At 39.3% G+C, this 22068-nt stretch overlaps 1 protein-coding gene and 1 non-coding gene across 6 annotated transcripts in view; one reads left to right on the top strand and one right to left on the bottom strand.

Moving 5' to 3' along the window:
* RNF121 (ring finger protein 121) overlaps positions 1-22068 on the top strand; it is a 91388-nt gene that overhangs the window by 2076 nt on the left and 67244 nt on the right. The window contains exon 1 of one of the 5 annotated variants that reach the window (XM_045484167.1): positions 9500-9521. The exons of the other annotated variants lie outside the window; for them this stretch is intronic. Within the exon in view, the coding sequence (XP_045340123.1) occupies positions 9516-9521 (6 nt within the window). The 5' untranslated portion in view covers positions 9500-9515. Of the gene's footprint in view, positions 1-9499; positions 9522-22068 lie in introns of those variants that run through there. 5 annotated transcript variants of the gene reach the window in all.
* LOC123602793 lies at positions 15322-15426 on the bottom strand. The gene has a single exon (XR_006714564.1). It is a non-coding gene; the product is annotated as a U6 spliceosomal RNA (small nuclear RNA).

The raw sequence follows: 22068 nt of genomic DNA, 5'->3' as shown, positions 1-22068 counted from the left end.
TGAGATATAGTTGAAAGTGCCCTGGAAAAAATAAATACAGTATTGAAGTTATTACGTATGGTTTGTTAGTCATGAGCCCTCCTTTGAGGGAGCCTGATTTCAATTACATATATCAGGGTTCATTGAGATAAAGAGCAAAAAAGAATTGGCAGAGGGGAAAAGAACTTAAAGTTTTGATGTAAGACAGTTTTTATTTTTGCTTCTTCGCTTTTCTTCCCTTATTGTTTTAAGAACTTGAGAGCTTCTAGTTGTATAATATGCTTATACTACAGACTTATTAGAGTGTTGTGTCTAGAGGTCAACTTTATATGTAACCACTAGCATCCATCCCAGAAACTTCTGTTACTTGTTTTATTTACGTGGAAAGATATAATCTGTGGTCTGGAAATTCTGTATGGACTGGTTCTATCTTTTGTGTGTTTGAGAAAATAACTCTGAGAAGCTGGAACAGCTAGTAATCCCTTCAAGCTCCCTTCTCCCAGACAAACAAACACACAAACAAAAACCAGGGGTCTGGTCTGGTAGACTTAGTTTATGTGAGTTTCTACTAAAGTCTACCCAGCTGTCTCTTAGCAGCCTTAGTTAGTGAAAAAGAAGGTGAAATCCATCCTTGTAATTTGCAATTATGGAGGTCTATGTGTTAAGCACTGGCAATGTAAGATAGGATCTTTACCAACTTAGAGTGTAGGGAAGAGGCATGCAAATAGCTCTACTCTATTAGGTAATTGTTATATTGGAAGTGTGTAAAAAATTCAGTGGGGCAAGTGGTTGAGTCTGCTAGGAGGAGTCAGTGAAATCCTTATAATAGAGATGAGCTTGAGCTGAAAAAATAAAGGTTGGGTTTACAAAGAAGTAGTGATTTGCATGTGGCATCAGAGTTGCCTTCCTGTAGCTCTTTCTGCTTGGTAAACTACTGTAGGGCCCGAATTATAAAAGGGTAGTGGATAGCCTAACTAAGACACAATTGGTGCTCTTTGCCACTTTTTTGGAAAGATTGCGTATGCTGTGGTTTTGTTCTTCAGGATATTGTACCTGTGTTTTCCAATATCAGATGTCATTAGCATGATAAGTTGTCTGGAATAGCAACCATCATTCCTTTCCTCTTCTTTTGTCTTTTCATTATTTGTTGAAGTAATTTAGGCTTTGCTAAGTGCTTCTCTAGTTTTGGAGAGGTGTAGAGAAAATAGGGTTTAGGAAATGAGCTACCGACAGAAAAACTTACTATTTATTGAGTCCTTACCGTAAATCAGCTCCTGTTTAAAGCCCTTTACTTGCATTATCTCATTCATTACTAATAGCAGCCCTGTTAGATTAGCTGCACTTTGTACTTGAGGAGACTGAGGCTAGAGAGGTTGAGTAACTTTTCTAGGATTCCAGTTTGTGAGGGAGGGGGCGGTGGCAGGGGCTGTGTGCAGATTCCAACCCAGGTCTGCCTACGCTATCCTGAACTCAGCCCATGCTGTACTGAGCACCTTGGTTCCATTTCTCCATTATTTGTGCTATAGGGATAGGTAATTTAAAACTGTATGGTTTTAATGATCTCATGTGAAAATTGATATGGTACATTTGATAAGTGACTGTGATTCGAAAGAGCATTGTGAGTCTCACGTTTGTGATGGTAATTTTATTAGTATTCCCTATTTATTGTCGAGGAAGTTGAGGTTCAGAGTATTTGAGAATGCCGAGGATATTGCAACTACTAAGTGGTATCACTAAGATTTAAACCCATTTTTTTTTTCCAGATTCCAAAGCGTTTGTTTTCTCTCAGTTTAAAGACCTAAACTGCAGGCTCATCTTACCAAAGTAAACTACCCCTTTCTATATATACAAAAGTTTAATCTCCAAATTATGAAGCAGGTTTCATTCTTGAGAGGTGTTAAGTAGGGGTTAACCAGAGGAATATTGGTTTTTCCATATAGGTCCTTTAATTTACTGATAACCTGATTCTGCTAAACCCCTGGTTGGGAGGAGTGATTAGCTTAGTGGTAGTTAGGAAGATGAGAGATGGGTCTAGCCAGCTCAGGGTAGGTATTAAACAGGCTGTGATAACTGGTTAAACTCAGTTCTTGCTCTCAACTTGCCAAACTACATGGTGCTTGAGGATATTAGTAGTATAAAGCATGGGTACCAGATAGGTGGCCCAGAAGCAGACCTACTCCTGGAGCCAGTGAGTTCCTCCTGGAAGGTGTAGCTGGTCAACCATAGAGAGGAATTGGAGGCATCATTTTGACACAGAGACCCAGCTTGAGACCTAAAGTAGAAAAGCGCATCAACATCCAATCAGGGCCAGACTGCCTGCCTGGCCAGTGCCTGTGAATTCTGGATGCATCTACTCCCAGTGCTTGTTCATCTGCCAGAATGATGTGACATACAGATCAGTGGGTAGTTTCCAGCTCAAGTTCAAAGCAAGTATCCCAGTCTACAACTAACTTGAGGTATTATTGCCTCAAGTATGTAATTTACCTCATCTGGACCCTGTTTTATTCTTTTTTTTTTTTTTTTTTTAATGTTTATTTTTGAGAGAGAGAGAGAGAGAGAACAGGGGAGGGGCAGAGAGAGAGGGAGGCACAGAATCCAAAGTAGGCTCCAAGCTCAGCTGTCAGCATAGACAGACATAGAATTCAGTGCAGGGCTTGAACTCATGAACTGTGAAATCATGGCCTGAGCCGAAGCTGGACACTTACCCAACTGAGCCACCGCCCTGTTTTATTCTTATTAAAAGAGGAAATTGGACTAGATTGGTGGTTTTTAAATCTTTATTTAGCCACAAAAGCCTTTATTCAAACAAAATCTCACTTTGAAACTTTGGGGTACTTAAGGGGACTCAGAACTCCTGATGTGTCTTAAGACACACTTTGAGACACACACAGTTCTCTCTTACTGCCCATTGATTGGATGACCCTACTCTTTCTTCTTTCAGCCCCTCACGTACTTCCTCCTAGCCCAGGTCTACCAAAGATTATTTTGTCTGTCTTCCTCACTAGACTCTTAGCTACATTAGAGAGCAGAATTCAAGTCTGTCTTGCTCGTTGTTATAGTCCCTTCCCTCAGCATGCTGCTTAGCATACAGCAGGTACCTGCTAAGTGTTTGATAATTATTATTTTTGAGTAATAGTAATAATAGCTACCAGTTAGTGAATGTTTGTGATATGCCAGCTCCTCTGCTTAGTAGTACATGCTTTTTAATGGAATGTTTACAACATCCCTATAAAAATTGGACTGTTGGACTAAATCGTGTTTAAAACTTTCTGGTTCTAACATATGGTGCATCATGTTTCTGGTTACTGCCAGGTCTTTGTTGATGCTGTCCTGTCTGTATGTTTCAAATCCCACCTGTATTTTAAGGTTCTAGCCCAAGGCTGTCTTGACTTCTGGAACTATTCTGATCTACACTGATGTCTTCTTTCCCTGCTTTTGATAGTTTTCTCTGTGTTCATTTATCAATTCATCAAATTTCTGAAGCACCTTCTATGTGCCAGGCACTGTGCTATTCTTGGTAATACCAAGATGGAGAAGGTGTGATAATTGCCTTCAGGGAGTTCACAGACTAACATGAGAAGAGAAACACTGATAAATAAGTACAAAAACATGTCACAGGTGCTGTGCTAGGGAGTAGGTGGGATGGGTATATCAAAGAGGAAGTGGTGATTCATGTCTTATCTCCTCTTCTCCGCTAGACTGGTAAAGCTCTAACAGGCAGGGTATAGAAATCCCTTGCTTCTTCAAAGGAGTAATCACTGCCTTCCCTCCCCCCGCCCCCCCTTTTCCTGTGGGTCTCTCCTGATAGACATTTGATAAATGTCTCTTGTTTCCAGGAGTTTCTTCTCTAGAGACTCTTGGTCAAAGCCAAGATTTTACTGGGGGATTGAGGTATGTGTGATTGAAGTTTAATCTTGGATATTTAACTATTTATCTTTGGATTTTTTTTGGGGGGGGGGGGTTTAAATGTTTATTTTTTAGAGAGCGAGAGACAGAGTGTGAGTGGGGGAGGGGCAGAGAGAGAGCGAGACACAGAATCTGAAGCAGGCTCCAGACTCTGAGCTGTCAGCTCAGAGCCCAACATGGGGCTCGAACCCATGAAGTGTGAGATCATGACCTGGGCCAAAGTCAGATGCTTAACTGACTAAGCTACCCAGATGCCTCTATGGATTATTTTTAAGGTATGTAAACTGAGTAATAGCATAGTGTAGTGGGAAAAAAACAGAGTAGTAAAAAGTACTCCTGGGTTCTAGACTAGGAATAGCAGATTTGTTTTATCTCAGAGAGAGTCAAATGATAATAGATGCTTAAAAGGCTGTATTGAGATTCTGAGGCCTGAGCTCAGGAGGAGAATGCTGAGGCAGAGTGCTGAAGGTGAAATAAGATAGAGTACTTACTCTGTGCCAAGTGTTTCGTATGCATTTTCTAATTTAATACCAAAATCTTACAAGGTAGGTACTATTATGGTTATCCCCATTCTATAGATGTGGAAACTGAGATGTAGAGAATTTATGTAATTTGCCCAATGTTATATAGCTAAGTAAGTGACAGAGCTGGAGTTCAAATCCAAGATGACTCCAGCACCTGTGCTTTTAACTATTTTGGGCAGTGTGAGTACTGTATACTTCTAATACTGTCCTACAGTGGACATTTCTACTATGTAAGTATATGACTTCATTTATAGAGGTAATTTGACTGGAATCATGCTGTTGGTCTCCCATGAGATTAGGCTCTCCTTGAAAGCCTTGTGTCCCTGGTGTCTGGCAAAGAGTATGATTCAATAAATGAATGAAAATGTGAATTCATGAAAGATTTCAATCTCTCTGTACCTCACTTCTTCATCTGTGAATTGATAGGTTTGGACTAGATGACGTTCTAAAGGTCTCTTGCAGCTTTGAAAGTCCTGGATCCCAGTATTTTACTCTGCCTGTATTTCATACAGTTCCTGTCAGGTACTTTGGTACTGTTTTCTATCAGGTAAATACTAGTGAATGAGTGAGTGAATGTATAATAATTGTTAATAACCCGTGCTAATAACATTAAGTTGAGAGAAGAAAAAAATGGTGATAGAGAAGTTATAGACAAAAAGGCCTACATATAACCTTGACTTTTTATACAGTCAGAGTTTCATACTTTGGCAGATAGCCTGTCTGCAGAGAATCTTTCCCATTTGGTTTCTCATCATACCTTTATACCTCCCATCCCCAGCTCACTCTTGTTTTTTGCAAGTCACTTTTTTATTAAGCTTATGTCTTGTTTTTGTTTGTTTGTTTGTTTGTTTAAGATTTTAAGTAATCTCTACGTCCAATGTGGAGGTCACACTCACAACCCCAAGATCAAGAGTTGCATGCTCCACCAACTGAGCTAGCCAGGTGCCTCCAATTAAGCTTATGTCTTAATAACTCTTCTACTTCCAGGAGGAATTTAAGGTGTTATCTGGTCAATAAAGGGGGATAGGAGAGAGAGAGGAGGAAAACTCCTCTATGTTCTAACTCCTTGAATGCTGGGACTTTCTCATCTCTATACATTCTTCAGTGCTTTGCCTGGTACTTGGCATGTAGCAGACATCAGTATATTGTGGGTTTGGCTCAGGATGAAAGAAATGTTGACCTAATAGCAAAGGTTAGCTGACACACTTAACTATCTGTTCTGGAAATAACACAATATCACCTGACAGCATTTGCTTATAAACTGCTTTTGAAGCATTTCCATTTTTAATTAATGCCATATTGCACCTTACCAGTGAGTCATAGGCACACAATCTGAGGATTTGCTCTCTGCCCCATGGTACCTTATATGGATTTCTGTCAGCACTTACCATGTTGTATTGCCCCCCTGATTAGGTGGTGAACTCTGGGAGGGGACAACCGTATCATTTTTTATCTCTGTGTTCCTAGCACCTAATCTCTCACAATGGCTAGCGTAGAAATTCAAATGTTTATTGAACTTGAATCTTAAAGGGATGTTGAACATCCCCAGTAAGTGATCACTCCCAGTCTGTGTTTAAACCCCTCTAATGGTAGGGAGCTATCTTTTGGGTCATCCTATTACCTCTTTGAATACCTCTGTTGCAGTATTCTTCAAATTGGGCTAGAATTTTTATTTCTGTAGTTTCAGCTTAAAAAAAATTGTTTTTAATGTTTATTTTTGAGAGAGGAAGAGAGACGAAGCATGAGTGGGGAAGAGGCAGAGAGAGGGAGACACAGAATTTGAAGCAGGCTCCAGGCTCTGTGCTGACAGCAGAGAGCTCCATGTGGGGCATGAACTCATGAACTGTGAGATTGTGACCTGAGCCAAAGTTGGACGCTTAACTGACTGAGCCACCCAGGTGCCTCTGTAGCTTCATCTTTTTAGTCCTTGTTCCTTTTTCCAGATCCTGCTTTTGCAGGATGCAGATGCTTTCTTTGCATCTTTGACCATGGAAGCACATGCAAGCACTGGCACTGCCAGAGGATGCCTCTGAGGAGTGTAGGCTCAATTCACCTGGGACTATTTGTCCTGAAAGCCAACCCACTGTAATCCATCTGATGTCATTCCTTATCTCCACTTTATTTCTTTGTGTTTTTCCTTCTTGAAGTCCTTTGTTATCTCTTTGCTCCTCAGAGGAAAATCTGGTAGGTAAATGTAAACTCATTAGTTCTCTCTAAAGTGCAGCTTTCCCAAGGGGATGCTGAGTTGTGGCCATGGGGCTTTTGGCCCTGGGCAACTAGGGAGAAACTGTGGGGAAAGAAGAAGCAGGGAACTGGAGGCAGAGAGCATAAGCATAAGCCATAAACCAAGGTTTGTGGTCCCTCTGTTCTCCTTCCCCTTTCCCAGTAGGGTGTTCTCAATAACTTAATGTGTCTGTTACTTTTTTTTTTTTTAATATTTATTTATTTTGAAAGAGAGAAAGAGAACGGGGGAGGGACAGAAAGAGGGAGAGAGGGAATCCCAAGCAGGCTTTGCCCTGTCAGTACAGAGCCCGACTCAGGGGTCAAATCCCATGAAGCATGAGATCATGACCTGAACTGAGATCAAGAGTTGGACACTCAACTGACTGAGCCACCGAAGCACCCCAATGTGCCTGTTACTTAAGAGGACTCTAGTGACATTTTACTCTCCATTGCCCATTGCTTAACCTCTTCTTGAGTCTGTCAGCACCCTCCAGAAACAGTTTTTTCTCCCTCTATTCTTATGGTAACAATAGCTAATTTTTTAGTGCATACTGTGTACCTGGCACTGTAGTAAGCATTTTACATGACATTAGCTCTATTAATTCTATTTTAATACTATTATTATGTTCAATTTCTACGTGAGAAAAACCAAGACACAGCTAAGTAATTTTAATTTATTCAAGATTGCATAGGTTGTAAGTGGAGGTGGGATTTGAACTTGGTGATAGGATTCCATGATCTCTGTTGCTGGTGTACTCTATAACACGGACTCACTGTTTTCAAAATTCACCACGTTTTTATTGAACATTTAATTATACCAGATACTTTTTTGGTCTTGGGAACTCCTAAATGGATAATGAGACTATCTCTGCTCCAAAAGAGGTCACAGTCTAGTAGGGAGAGGAAGTGATAATGACATAAAGTATTATGAGTAGAGTTATGCACAAGGTACCACAGGTACATGGATGGAGTGCATAATTGTATTTGGGAGTGTTAGGGAAGACTTCAGAGAGGATAGGACATTGGATTGATTTTTTTTTTTTTTTTTTATGAGTTCATTTGTTTTGAGGGAGAGAGAGAGCCAGAACCAGGGATGGGGCAAACCGAGAGAGAGAGTCCCAAGCAGGCTCTGAACCCCCATCACAGAGCCCAACAAGGGGCTCAAACTCTCGAACCTTGAGATCATGACCAGAGCCAAAATCAAGAGCTGGACCCTCAACCGATGAGCCATCCACATGCCCCATCATTGGGCTGATTCTTGAGGGGTAAAAGTTTACCATGTGAAGGAATGGAAGCATGAAATCTCGAATCCTTAAGCATATTATTCTTCACTAATAAAATATTTGTTGATGATTGCTTTTTGTGCAAGGGGCTATGTTAGGCACTTGGGTTGAGAGAGAAGATGCTAAATCATGTTTCAAGGAGCTTGTAGTTCTGTTAGAAAATGGGACATGTAGTCCAGTTGGAAATGCAGTGGCTATAATTATAAAATAAAAGGTCCAGTGGGGCACCTGGGTGGCTCAGTCAGTTAAGCGTCTGACTTTGGATTCAGTCAAGATCTCATGGTTTGTGGGTTTAAGCCCTGCGTTGGGCTCTGCGCTGACAGCTCAGAGCCTGGAGCCTGCTTCGGATTCTGTGTCTCCCTCCCTCACTTGTGCTCTCTCTCTCTCTCAAAAATAAATATATATACTTTAAAAAAAAAAAAAAAAAGGTCCTAATTACCTTATCAGTAGAAAAAACAAAATACTATGGGGGAAGTAAATCCCTTCTCATTGATAGGGTTAAGGAAGTCTTCTTTGAGAAGGAGCCTTCTGACCTGGACCTTAATGGATGTTCTAAATTTCACTAGAGAGCATCAGGAATAAAGGCCCCAAGTAAATGTGAAAAAGAAGGATGTATTTGTGGAGATCATCAAGTAGCTGAGGACTAAGTGCTAAATCTAGAAATATAAGTTGGGGCCCATACAAGGTTGATTTTGAATGCCAGGCTGAGGAGTTAAGGTATGTTTTAACTCAGTCATCAGTTATTGAGTGCTTATATATGCCAAATACTATGCAAGGAGGACACAAAGATGAACGCCTGGCTCCTATTCTCAGGGGATTAATAGTCATATAGGGGAAGACAGACATGGAAACAAATAATTGTGGTATAGTGTAAGTTGTGTGTTATATACTGTGGTGACACAAAGGAAGGAGTGATTAACTCTGCTTAGGGGGATCATTAAAGACTTAACAGAGAAGAAGCTTGCGTTTGTTCTTAAGGATTAAACTTGAGTTCAATAGATAGTCTATGAGGTAGGGAAGAGTGGTCCAGCAAAGTGAAAAGATCTGCAAAGGTTTGGAGGCAGATCCTGGGAACTTTAAGAATTTCTGTAAAACTGAGTACAGGCTAAATGTAAGGGGATAACAATGAGCAGTAAGGTTGGAGAGACCTTTTTAACAATATGCTAAGAAGCTTGGGTTTAAAACATGTTCAGATCTATGTCTCAGAGTGATCAAGTCTGATAGAAGTGTAGAAGCTATTTTGGAGGGATCCAGTTGGGGAAAGAAGAAATTAGTTGGGAGTACTTTGGTAGCTAAGAGATAATGAGGATCTGAGCAGAAGCAAAGGCAGTGAAGGTGGAGAAAAGTGAGCAGCTATAAAAATATCAAGTAACAGTGCTTCCACTTATTTTTGTGTGCTTTTCATTCCTCCCCCTAATTCATTCACTCACGCATTCATGAAACATTTATTAAATATGTAATCTGGATTGTTAATTCAATCTTTCCTTCCTCAGTACTTGTACCTTCAACATGTCATGCATTTTCCTAGGTCCCAGTAACTCAGCAATGAACAAGACAACGAAGGTCCTTGCTCTTGTGAAGTTTACTTTCTAATGGGGGCATGCAGGTAACAAGTAGCAAACAGGATAACTCCAAATGGTGACAAGTGCTCTGAGGAGTGTAGGGTGATATGATAGAGAACAACTAGGAAAGGTTATGAACAGCCTATGAGGTGATATTTGAACCAACACCTGAGTGAAGATCTGGCAATTGGAAGATTGGAGGCAATTGGAGGCAGACATGTGTCAAGTGGAGGGAGAAGTATAAATCAGTGGGAATGAGTTAGGCATGTCTTGGGACCAAAGAGAAAGCCAGTGTGTGTGAATCATAGTGAGCAAGGAAAAAATAATACCAGTCAGGTCAGGGAGTTTGGCACAGTCAGATCTGTAAGGCCTCATCGATGCTGCTAAACATGTTGAATTTTCCTGAGAGTACAATGAAAAGATTTTGGATGGTTTGAAAGATAGGAGTGAGGTGAGCTGGTTTGCATTTTTTTTTAATTTTTTTTTTTTAATGTTTATTTCTGAGGCAGAGAGAGACAGAGCATGAGTGGGGGAGGGTCAGAGAGAGAGGGAGACACAGAATCAGAAGCAGGCTCCAGGCTCTGAGCTGGCAGCACAGAGCCCGACGTGGGGCTCGAACTCACAAACCATGAGATCATGACCTGAGCCGAAGTCGGTCACTCAACCGACTGAGCCACCCAGGCACCCCTGGTTTGCATTTTTAAAACAATCTTTCTGGCTGCTTTAAGGAGAATGCATTGTAAGGGGCATTCAAGAAGAGCTGTTAGGAGATTTGCAGTAGTTCAGGTGAGACCTGATAGTGTTGGGGGTGCGGTAGCATAGATGATGGGGAGAAGTGGATGAATTTAGAATATGTTTTGAAGTAGAGCCTACAGGACTTGCTGGTGGATTGGATATCAGATAGAAGGGAAGGAAAATAAGCTTGACTTCCAGGTTTTGGGATTTGTTTTGCTTTAAGTAATTGGCAACGCCATGGTTGATGGTATGTGTATTGAAATAGGAAGGACCAAAGGAGAAGTCTTAGGTGGGGGAGAAGAAATGTGAAAAATTCTGTTTGGCTATTTTATTTGACATCATCCCCACTGTTTGTTCGAGACTGTTACTCAGTCTCTGTTTATTTCCGAAGCATGTGCTTTGTTTGTGTCTAGTGCTAGGTGTGAAGTAAGAGGGGGATGCTGAACGTGTAAGGCATAACATCCATCTAACATTTATTGAACACATACATTGTACCAGATTACAGGCTAGTTCTTTGAAACAAAGGAAAGTAAGATTCAAGTGATGCTCACACCCAGTTCACATCCAGTAAGATTGCTAAATAGGAGAAAATATTTGCAAATAGTATATCTGATGAAGAACTTACATTCAGGATATATAAAGACCTCTCACAACTCAACAAGAGAGAGATAAATAACCCAATAAGAAATGGACAAATGATCTGAATTGATTTTTCTCCAAAGAAAGTATACAAATGGCCAATAAGTGCCTGAAAAGAAGTTAAATATCATTAGTCATCAGAGAAATGCAAATCAAAACCACAACGAGGGGCGCCTGGATGGCTCAGTCAGTTGAGCGTCCAACTTCAGCTCAGGCCATGATCTCGTGGTTTGTGAGTTTGAGCCCTGCGTCAGACTCTGTGCTGACAGCTTGGAGCCTGGAGCCTGCTTCAGATTCTGTGTCTCCCTGTCTGTCTGCCCCTCCCATGCTCATGCTCTGTCTCTCTCTGTCTCTCAATAATAAATAAACATTAAAAAAAATTTTTTTTTAAAAACACAATGAGATACCACTTCATATTCACCATGATACTATAATAAAAAAAGACATAATAACAAGTGTTGTCAAGGAGGTGGAGGTACTGGCACCTTCATGCACTGCTAGTAGAAATGTAAAGGGGTGCAACAGCTGTGGAAAACAGTTTCATGGTTCCTCAAAAGGTTAAGCATAGAAGTACCATATGACCCAGCAATTCCTCTCCTAAGATATATACTTTAGAAATAAAAACATGTGTCCACACAAAAGCTTGTACACAAATGTTCTTAGCAATATTTTCATAATAGCCCAAAAGTAGAAACAACTGAAATGTCCCTCAGTTGCTGAATGATGAATAAAATGTATATCCATATGGTGGAATATTACTTGGCGAGAAAAAGGAGTGAGCTACTGATACATGCTAGAACATGGATGATCCTTAAAACATTATGGTGTCTGAAAGAAGCCAGTCAGAACTGCATTTTGTATGATTTCATTTATATGAAAGGTCCAAAAGAGGCAAATCTATAGAGAAATAAAGTAGATTAGTGGTTGATTAGGTCTGGGGGTGTTGCAGATGAGATGAACATGAGGTTTGTTTTTAAAGTGATAGAAATGATTTAAAATAAGATGGTTGCACGGGGGTGCCTGGGTGGCTCAGTTGGTTAAGTGTCTGACTCTTGGCTTCAGATCAGGTTTTGATCTCACAGTTTGTAGGTTCAAGCCCCACATCAGGCTCTGTGCTGACACAGTGCAGCCTATTGGGATTCTCTCTCTCCCTCTCTCTTAGCCCCTCCCCCCATTTGCTCTCTGTCTCTCTCTCAAAATAAAACTAAAGTTAAAATTAAAAAATAGATTAAAAAAGATGGTTGCACAACCCTGTAAATATACGAACATTCAATTGTCCACCTAAAATGGATGCTGTTCCTCAACAAAGCTTTTAAAAAAAGAGAAAAGATCCTTGACCTGAAGATGGTTAGAGTTTAGTTATGGAAACAGACTCAGAAACAAGTATAAAAAGTAATAAATGTGGCCTTGGAGATAATGTACAAATTGCAAATTTCTGCAGAAGAGGAATACTTCACCTGAGGAAATCTATTAGACTCTTAAGTATCTTGAGAGTGAGAGCTGTTATTTATTATTGTATTTCCAGTCTAGAGTTCAACATATGCTCACCTAACAGTTGTTGAATGCAGTGTGAATGTATAAAGTTGGAGAATATCTTTTGAAGGAGGTAATACTTGAACTGCATCTTTGAGAGTGAATAGAGATGGACAGTGAAGATGAGGAAAGAATTCTAAGGAGAGAAGATGGCACTGGCCAAAGCACCAAGGTATAAAAGGGAAGAGCATGTTAGAATGGTAGGTGGTTCATTCCTGGATTGTGGCTGGAGTACAAGCCATTTGGGGGAGACTGGTGAGATAAATAGCTGGTTGGACCAGATTATGAAGTACCTTATATGTCATACAAAGGAGTTTGGGCTTTAATCCAAAGACAATAGAAAGTCATTAAGGTCTCTTTAAGTAGGGGGCTGATATACTCAGTTGTGTGTCTAATAAAGATCACTGTGGCTGCTCTTATGTTATGAATCTGTTCTGGCAAGATTAGAGTCAGGGAGATGATCTTGGAGGTCACTACAATATCTTAGGAAAGAGCAAGGGATAAAGTCTGAACTTTAGGAGGTGTGGCAATGAAAAATTCAAGGGAGATTCCATAGGTGGGTAGATGTGGCTAGCAAGTAAAGGCTTTCAGGAGTTTGTAGGAAGGATAGTTCTGCTCTGGAAGGGTTTCTGGAAGAGGTGGCATATGGATTGGGTTTTAAAAGAATGGGTAGAAAGGTTTAGAGTATGTAGGAGGCTGGAATGTGTGTAGGAAAGAGTGAGAGAGGGAGGAGGCTAGTCTGAGAAGTATGAATTTGATGGGAAAGGAATTTAAGAACCGAAGAATGATAGGTTCCCCCAAGTTTGATAATTGTTGAATGAGAAAGAGGTCATTAAACTATTCCTTCTACTTTTATATATATTTAAAAAGTTTCACTGAAAAAGCTTCCCAACTCAGCTGGCCTGCAAGATATACTTTCTGGTGATGGTAGGAGGGGTGGGGGTGATGAGCAGATAGCAGCCATAGCAGTTGTTACAACCAACACCTACTTCCACTTTCTTGCTCAAAGTGTGCTGTCTATATCAGGCCTTACAGTTTGCCTAAGTAGATCCAATGTCTGCATGATTTCCAGCTGATTTATGAGGTCTGTTTTAAAAGTGAGGTAGTTGCACTTTGATTTATTGGCCTTGAATTCTTGACAAGGCTATGGAGTTTAAGAAGATTGTGAATGAGAAGAGAATGGAGAGCTACAAATATGGAGAGCCTGTGTGAACCTTGGTATTTCACTTGTCCTAATTACCCATCAGACCAGAGCATCTGTCCCTACAAGATAGAAGAGGCAGCCCTCCTGGTATGTTGTATTCATATCAGGTTCAGGAGCTAGCTAATATCTCTTTTCTCTGCACTTAAGTAGCACTTTGTTTAAATGTCAGTGGTTGTCCTTATCATACTATGTTATGTTTAATAGTCTGTTGTGTCCTGTCTCCTCCCCACCGCCCCCCCCAACTGAATACCTCAAGGGCAAAGGTTGGGCTTACTCGTCTCTAGTTTTTGCGAAAGAATGAAGTCTTTAGCTGCATGGTTAATCCGTCTCTAACTTGAAAGGATCAACTGAGACCTCTGAAATACCAAGTTTGTCCTGGTGGATGGGGTTCCAGAGGTTAGGGCCCTTTACAGTTAGCAGGTACTTGAAGCCAGGACAAGAAGCCATCCCCTGGTGATGGATATTCCTGATGCATGCCTGTGGTAATCATTTGTTAAAGTTTCATTGATGTAATTTGGTAGCATCCTGTTAAATTACAGCTCACCACACTGAAGGCATTTTGTTTTTAGTTGTATGGTAACTAAAGGAAACTGTGGCAGTTTGGAAAGTCAAAATATTAGAGCTGACTCTGAAGCTTTGGAGTTAGATTTGGTAGAATTATTACAGCATTTTAGCTTTAAAGGACCTCAAAAATCTCCTAAGCCAACCCCCTCATTGTATATATGGGGAAATTGAGTCACTGAGGAAGTTTCCTATTCATTAACATATAGCACCTGTGGTGACATATCCACCTGTGGTGGATTAGTAGGACCTACAAATGTTTTTCTCTTCACTGAGAAAGGTAGTTGTTGCCCTAAAGCCATTTCTTGGGGTGAAAAGTGGGAATGAGATAAAACCCAAGGAAATAAGACCTACCACATGGGCTAAGTATAACGGCTGTCTCACCCAGCATGTTCTCTTGTTGTTGGAAACCTTTTGGGGGAAGCGAGTATCTACAATGTAGTCAACAAAACAGTCTCCTTTTTCACTTTCTTCTCTTTTCCTGCTTTATTTTCCTTCATAACACTACCAGAATTTATTTTATATATATATATATATATATATATATATATATATATATTCACATATATGTACATATATATGTATACATATGTGTGTGTGTATATATGCTTATATGTGTTTATTATCTGTCTTATTAGAAGGTAAGTTTTATAAAGGAATAGACTTTGTTTTATGCTTGTCTTTTGATTGAATGAATGAATAAACATTTATTGGCTACTTTCAAGATGCCAGCTATGTGCTTCCCATGACTTTGGTGTTTGCAGGTCAATGACATGTCTTTCTTTTTTGGGGTATGATCATTCATGAATGTATCTGAACCTTTTTTGAACACAGAATACACATTATTGTCAAGTGATTTTTCAGTGACTTTATAGTGCTCATACCAGTGGAGTGAGGTTACCTTTTATTGTGGATTTAGGCAGTGTGTAAGATTTAGTGTGAACTTCAAACTCAGGCTGATTGATCAGATAGGCTCGATAGAGGAGAAAATCTTACAAGCAGTAGAGCAAAGACTTGGCAGCTGGGGAGAAAACACTTGGTCCATAGCTATGGGGTTACAGCAGGACCCACAACTGACTTATCCATTAGGGACAGTGCCCAGGGACCCACAAAAATGTCTTAATTTCCTTTAATAATAAGAAAAAAAATGAATACAGTCCAGCTTGGATTATACATCTTTATAGTAATGCAGTCATAAAATATATTTTTCTTGTGCAGGGGCCATGCTACTCTTCTCTGTATTCCAGTTTCAGTATATGTGCTGCTGAAGTGAGCATTTTTAAATATTTTTTTTTAATGGAGGAAGGAGCCCACAAAGGCAGAAGTACTTGGGGCCCATGACAATCATAATGTGACCGTAGGAGGACTTTGTGACTAGTCATTGATTTGGTCATTTGAGGCCCTAAGCTCTGTCTCTGATTTCTCCCATAAGCTCTGTGACCCTTTCCCCATCACTCTTGGCAACTATGATATTCAGTGAGTCATTACTCTCCTTTATATCTTATCTGTGCCTTCTGTAGAGTGGAAACAATTGTGCTCCCTGGGCTAAGTAAATTCATACTTTTAAAACAGCCTAATTATTTTTTTATCTGTCTTCTCAACGGCAAGAAAAAAGTCTGGTTCATCTGTACATCCCCATGCCTAGCCCTGGACCTGCACATTTAGAACAGGAGTACCTCAAATGAGAATTGAATAAATGAATAAATGTCTCAGATCTCACAGATAGCTTTGAGGCCTTATTTGTTTGCTTATTTTTTTACTTATTTATTTATGGTATTATATACAGTTCATCAGCTATCTTTTGGACTTTTCTGAGGTTCTGTCAGCAAAGTTTATAGAGCTGTGGGGACACTTGAGAAAATGATGTGGAAAACAAGGGTGTTGCACCATCTTCCAGAATTAAGAGCCAGTATGAAGAATTAGGTGCACATTAGGAATTAATTGTCCTTTCAACAAATGGTGCTGAGACAGTTAGCTAGCCACATGTAAAAGAATGAAGTTGACTCCTATCTCATACCATATAAAAAAATTAACTCAAAATGGACCAGTGATCTAAATATAAATAAAACTATAAAAATTTTAGAAGAAAACCTAGTCATAAATCATGACCAAATCATGAAATCTTCTTAGATATGATACCAAAAGCATAAGCAGTTAAAGAAAAAGTAAATAAGTTGGACTTACCAAAGTGAGAAACTTTTGTGTTGCAAAGGATGCTATCAAGAAAGTAAAAAGACACACCACAGAATGGGAGACAATATTTGGAAGTCATATATCAGATAAGAGACTTATCTGACTTATAAGTCATACATCAGATAAGTATCCAGAAAATATATAAAGAACTTTTACAGCCCAACAATAAAAATATAAATAATTCAGGGGCTCCTGGATAGCTTAGTTGGTTGAGCATCCAATTTTTGGTTTCAGCTCAGGTCATGGTATCACGGTTCGTGAGTTCAGGCTTCGCATCGGGCTCTATGCTGACAGTGTGGACCCTGCTTGGAATTCTCTCTCTCTGTTCCTCCCATACTCTCTCTCTCAAAATAAATAAACTTAAACATATATGTGTATATGAACACGCACACGTGAGCGCACGCACACACACACACACGTAATTCTGGGGTGCCTGGGTGGCTCAGTTGGTTACATGTCTGACTCTTGATTTTAGCTCCGTCATGATCTCAAGGTTCATGGGTTCGAGCCCTGAGTTGGGTTCTGTGCTGATGTCATGAAGCCTGCTTGGGGTTCTCTCTCCCTCTCTCTGCCCCTCTCCTGCTCACATGTGCACACTCTCTCAAATAAGCTTAAAAAAATGCACCAACTGAAAGATTGTCATAGTGGATGAAAAAAAAGATCTGCTATATATTGCCTACAAGAAGCCCCTTTTTAAGTAAAAGGATACATATAAAATTAAATGAATAAAGAGAAATATAGCATACTAATACTAATCAAAAGAAGGTAAGACTAGCTATATTAATTTCAGACAGAGCAGACCTCAGAGCAAGGAAAGTTATTGGGGATCAAGAGGGGCATTATGTAGTGATAAAAGTCCATCCTCCAAGAAGACGTAACAGTCCTCAATGTGTGTATACCTAACAGCAGCTTGTCAAAACATGTGAAGTGAAAGCTGATAGAACTGCAACCGGAAGTAGACAAATCCAGATTATAGTTACAGGGCTTAGCATTCCTCTGTCAGAAATGGACAGATTCAGCCATCAGAAAGTCTGTAAGTACATAGCTAAATTCAGTTAACACTATCAATCAACTGGACATAATGGACATCTGTAGACTGCTTCATTTAACAACAGCAGAATAGATTGACCTTCTCAAGTTTTCATGAAACATTCACCAAGGTAGACCACAAAGTTTCTATAAAACACAACAAATTTAAAAGAATAGGAACACATTGTCAGAGCACAGTGGAATTCAGCTAGAATTCAAGAAGAGAAAGAAAATCCACAAATACTTGGGGTGCCTGGCTGGCTCAGTTAACCATCTGACTTCAGCTCAGGTCATGATCTCACAGTTTATGAGTTCGAGCCCTGCATCAGTCTCTGTGCTGACAGCTTAGAGCCTGGAACCTGCTCCAGATTCTGCATTTCCCTCCCTCTCTCTACCCCATCCCTCTCTTGTGCTTTCTCTCTCTCAAAAAATAAACATTAAAAAAAAATCCACAAATATTTGAAGATTATACAACACACTTCTAAATAACACATGGATCGAAGAAGAAATCTCGGGAGAAATTTAAGTATATTTGAACTAAATGAAAATGGAAACTCAACTTACCAAAATTTGTGGGATGCAGTAAAAGCATGCTTAGAGGAAAGAAAGATCTAGAATCAATCACCTATGGATTCATCTTTGGAACCTAGAAAAAAGTGCTAATTAAAACCAAAGTAAGCAGGAGAAAAGAAATAATGAAAAACAGGGTAGAAATCAATGAATTGAAAATAGGAAATCAGTAGAGAAGATCAACAAAATCAAAATCTGATTCTTTGAAAAAATTGATACAACTGGTAGGTCTGTAACCAGGCTAACTATGAAAAAAAGAGGACACAAGTTACTAGTATTATAAATGAATGAGGGGACAATTCAAGAAAGTACAGACCAATGTCTCTTACGAACATCAATTTAAAAACCATCAATAAAATATTAACAAATCTGACAGTGTATAAAAAGAATCATACACCATGACCGAGTGGGATTTATCCCACGTGTGCAAGTTGATTCAGCATTTGAGAATCATTTAATGTAATCCATCACATTGATAGGCTAAAGAAGAAAAATTGCATAAATATATGAATAGATACAGAAAAAGCTCTTGACAAAATCCCATACCCACTTAAGATAAAAATTCTCAGTGGCACAAGAACAGACACTCAGATCAATGGAAGAGAATAGAGAACCCAGAAATGGACCCACAAACATATGGCCAGCTAATCTTTGACAAAGCAGGAAAGAATATCCAGTGGAATAAAGACAGTCTCTTCAGCAAGTGGTGCTGGGAAAACTGGACAGCGACATTCAGAAGAATGAACCTGGACCACTTTCTTACACCATACACAAAAATAAACTCAAAATGGATGAAAGACCTCAATGTAAGACAGGAAGCCATCAAAATCCTCAAGGAGAAAGCAGGATCTTGCCTGCAGCAACTTCTTACTCAACACATCTCTAGAGGCAAGGGAAACAAAAGCAAAAATGAACTACTGGGACCTCATCAAAATAAAAAGCTTCTGCACAGCAAAGGAAACAATCAGCAAAACTAAAAGGCATCTGACAGAATGGGAGAAGATATTTGCAAATGACATATCAGATAAAGGGTTAGTATCCAAAATCTATGAAGAATTTATCAAACTCAACACCCAAAAAACAATCCAGTGAAGAAATGGGTGAAAGACATGAATAGACACTTCTTCAAGGAAGACATCCAGATGGCCAACCGACACATGAAAAAATGCTCCACATCACTCATCATCAGGGAAATACAAATCAAAACCACAATGAGATACCACCTCACACCTGTCAGAATGACTAACATTAACAACTCAGGCAGCAACAGATGTTGGCGAGAATGTGGAGAAAGAGGATCTCTTTTGCATTGTTGGTGGCAATGCAAGCTGGTGCAGCCACTCTGGAAAACAGTATGGAGGTTCCTCAAAAAACTAAAAATAGAACTACCTTGTGACCCAGCAATTGCACTACTAGACATTTATCCAAGGGATACAGGTGTGCTGTTTTGAAGGGACACATGCACCCCCATGTTTATAGCAGCACTATCAGCAAGAGCCAAAGTGTGAAAAGAGCCCAAATGTCCATCGATGGCTGAATGGATAAAGAAGATGTGGTATATATATACAATGGAGTATTACTCGGCAATCCAAAAGAATGAAATCTTGCCATTTGCAACTACGTGGATGGAACTGGAGGGTATTATGCTAAGTGAAATTAGAGAAAGACAAAGATCAACAGATGAACATAAGGGAAGGGAAACAAAGATAATATAAAAACAGGGAGGGGGACAAAACAGAAGAGACTCATAAATATGGAGAACAAACTGAGGGTTACTGGAGTGGTTGTGGGAGTAGGAGATGGTCTAAATGGTTAAGGGGCACTAAGGAATCTACTCCTGAAATCATTGTTGCAGTATATGCTAACTAATTTGGATGTAAATTTTAAAAAATTAAAAAGAAATCTGCATCTACAGAAAAAAAGATAAAAATTCTCAGAAAACTAAAAATAGAGAGTAACTTCATCAAATTGATAAAGAATATCTACAAAAAAATTTGCAGCTAACATCATACTTGATGGTGAGAAACTTGAAGCTTTCCTAGTAAGGTTAAGAGCAACGTAAATGGTGTCTCCTCTCACCATGCTTTTCAACATCATACTGTATGGAAGGCCTAGTTAACACAGTAAGATAAGGGAGTAAAATGTATACAGATTTGGAGGGAAGAAATAAAACCATCTTTGTTCACAGATGACATAACTGTCTATGTAGAAAATCCAAAAATGTCAACAAAAAATCTGGAACTATTATAGCAAGGTTTCAGGATGATATAAATCCAGCAAGGTTAATATAAAAAGAGCCAATTGCTTTCCTATATATATATATCAGCAATGAACAAGTGGAATTTGAAATTAAAAACACAATACCGGCGCGTCTGAGTGGCTCAGTTGGTTGGGAGGCCGACTTCAGCTCAGGTCATGATCTCACGGGTTCGTGAGTTCGAGGCCCGTGTCGGGCTCTGTGCTGATGGCTCAGAGCCTGGAGCCTTCTTCAGATTCGCTGTCTCCCTCTCTCTCTCTGCTCCTCCCCCTCTCATGCTCTGCCTCTCTCTGTCTCTCAGAAATAAATAAACGTTAAAATTAAAAAAAAAAAAAACAATACCATTTACTTTAGCTCCATGAAAATGACATCCTAGCATAAATACTAGTATAAATCTAGCAAAATGTTTATAGGATCTATATGAGAAAAACTATGAAGCTCTGATCAAAATATTAAAGAAGAACTATTTAAGTGGAGTGATATTCCACGTTTAGGTATAGGAAGATTCAATGTTGTCAAGATGTCAGTTCTTCCCAGCTTGATTTACAGATTTAGTGCAATGCCTGTCAGAATCCCAGCAAGTTACCTTGTGGATATTGACAAACTGATTCTAAACTTTATATGGAGAGGCAAAAGACCCAGAATAGCCAATACTGTATTAAAGGAGAAGAACAAAATTAAACACACTATTATGTCCACACAGTTGTTTATAGCAGCTTTATTCGTAGTTGCCAAATGTTGGAAGTAACCAAGATATCCTTCAGTAGGTGAGTGGATAAATAAACTGTGGTACATCCAGACAATGGAATATTATTCATTAAGAAGAAATGAGCAATCAAACCATGAAAAAACAGAGGAGTCTTAAATGCATATTACTAAGTGAAAGAAGCCAATGTAAAAAGGCTACATATGATTTTAACTATATGACACTCTAGAAAAGGCAAAACCATAGAGACAGTAAAAAGATACGTATTTGCTAGGGATTAGGGGAGGATGGAATGATAAATAAGCAGAACACAGAATTTTTAGGACAGTGAAACTACTCTGTATACTTAAATGTTGTGTACATGTCCTTATAGGTTATATGTTTGTTAAGGTAAACTGAACTTTGGGTGAAATGATGTGTCAGTGTAGATTCATCAGTTGGGACAAATGTACTACTCTGGTGGGGGATGTTGATAATGGGGGAGGCTATGTGTATTTGGGTGGAGGGGATATATGGCATACTCTGTATTTTTTGTTCAGTTTTGCTGTGAGCCTAAAAATCCTCCAAAAAAGTCTATTTTTAAAAAATGGACAAAGGTCTGAATAACCTTTTCTCCAAAGTTAAGATATATAAATGGCCAATAAACATATGAAAAGATGCTCAGCGTCATTATCCATTAGGGAAATGCAAAATTGAAATCACGTAGCGAAACCATTTCCCACCCACTTGGATGCATTTATGAAAAAGAGAATAACAAGTATTGTTGAGGATGTGGAGAAATTGGAACGTTCACGCAGTGCTGGTGGGAATGTAAAATGGTGCAGCTGCTGTGGAAAACAGTTTGGCAGTTCTTCAAAAGGTTAAGCATAGAGTTACCATATGACCTAACAGTTTCACTCCTAGGTATATATCCTCAAGAGAAATGAAAACATGTCTACGCAAAAGCTTGTAAATGAATGTTGTAACAGCATTATTTTTAATAGCCAGAAAGTATAAACAACCCAAATGTCCATTAACTGTTGAGTGGATAGATATAATGTAGTATATCCATACAATGCAGTGTTATTTGGCAATAAAAAGGAATTAACTACAATACATGCTACAACCTGATGAACATTGAAAACATGCTAAGTGAAAGAAGCCAATCTCAAAAGACCACATACT

The sequence above is a fragment of the Leopardus geoffroyi genome, chromosome D1 (assembly GCF_018350155.1).
Source record: "Leopardus geoffroyi isolate Oge1 chromosome D1, O.geoffroyi_Oge1_pat1.0, whole genome shotgun sequence".
NCBI classification, from domain to species: domain Eukaryota; kingdom Metazoa; phylum Chordata; class Mammalia; order Carnivora; family Felidae; genus Leopardus; species Leopardus geoffroyi.
The sequence above is the reverse complement of the archived record's forward strand: the minus strand, read 5'-3'. Positions and strand labels throughout refer to the sequence as shown.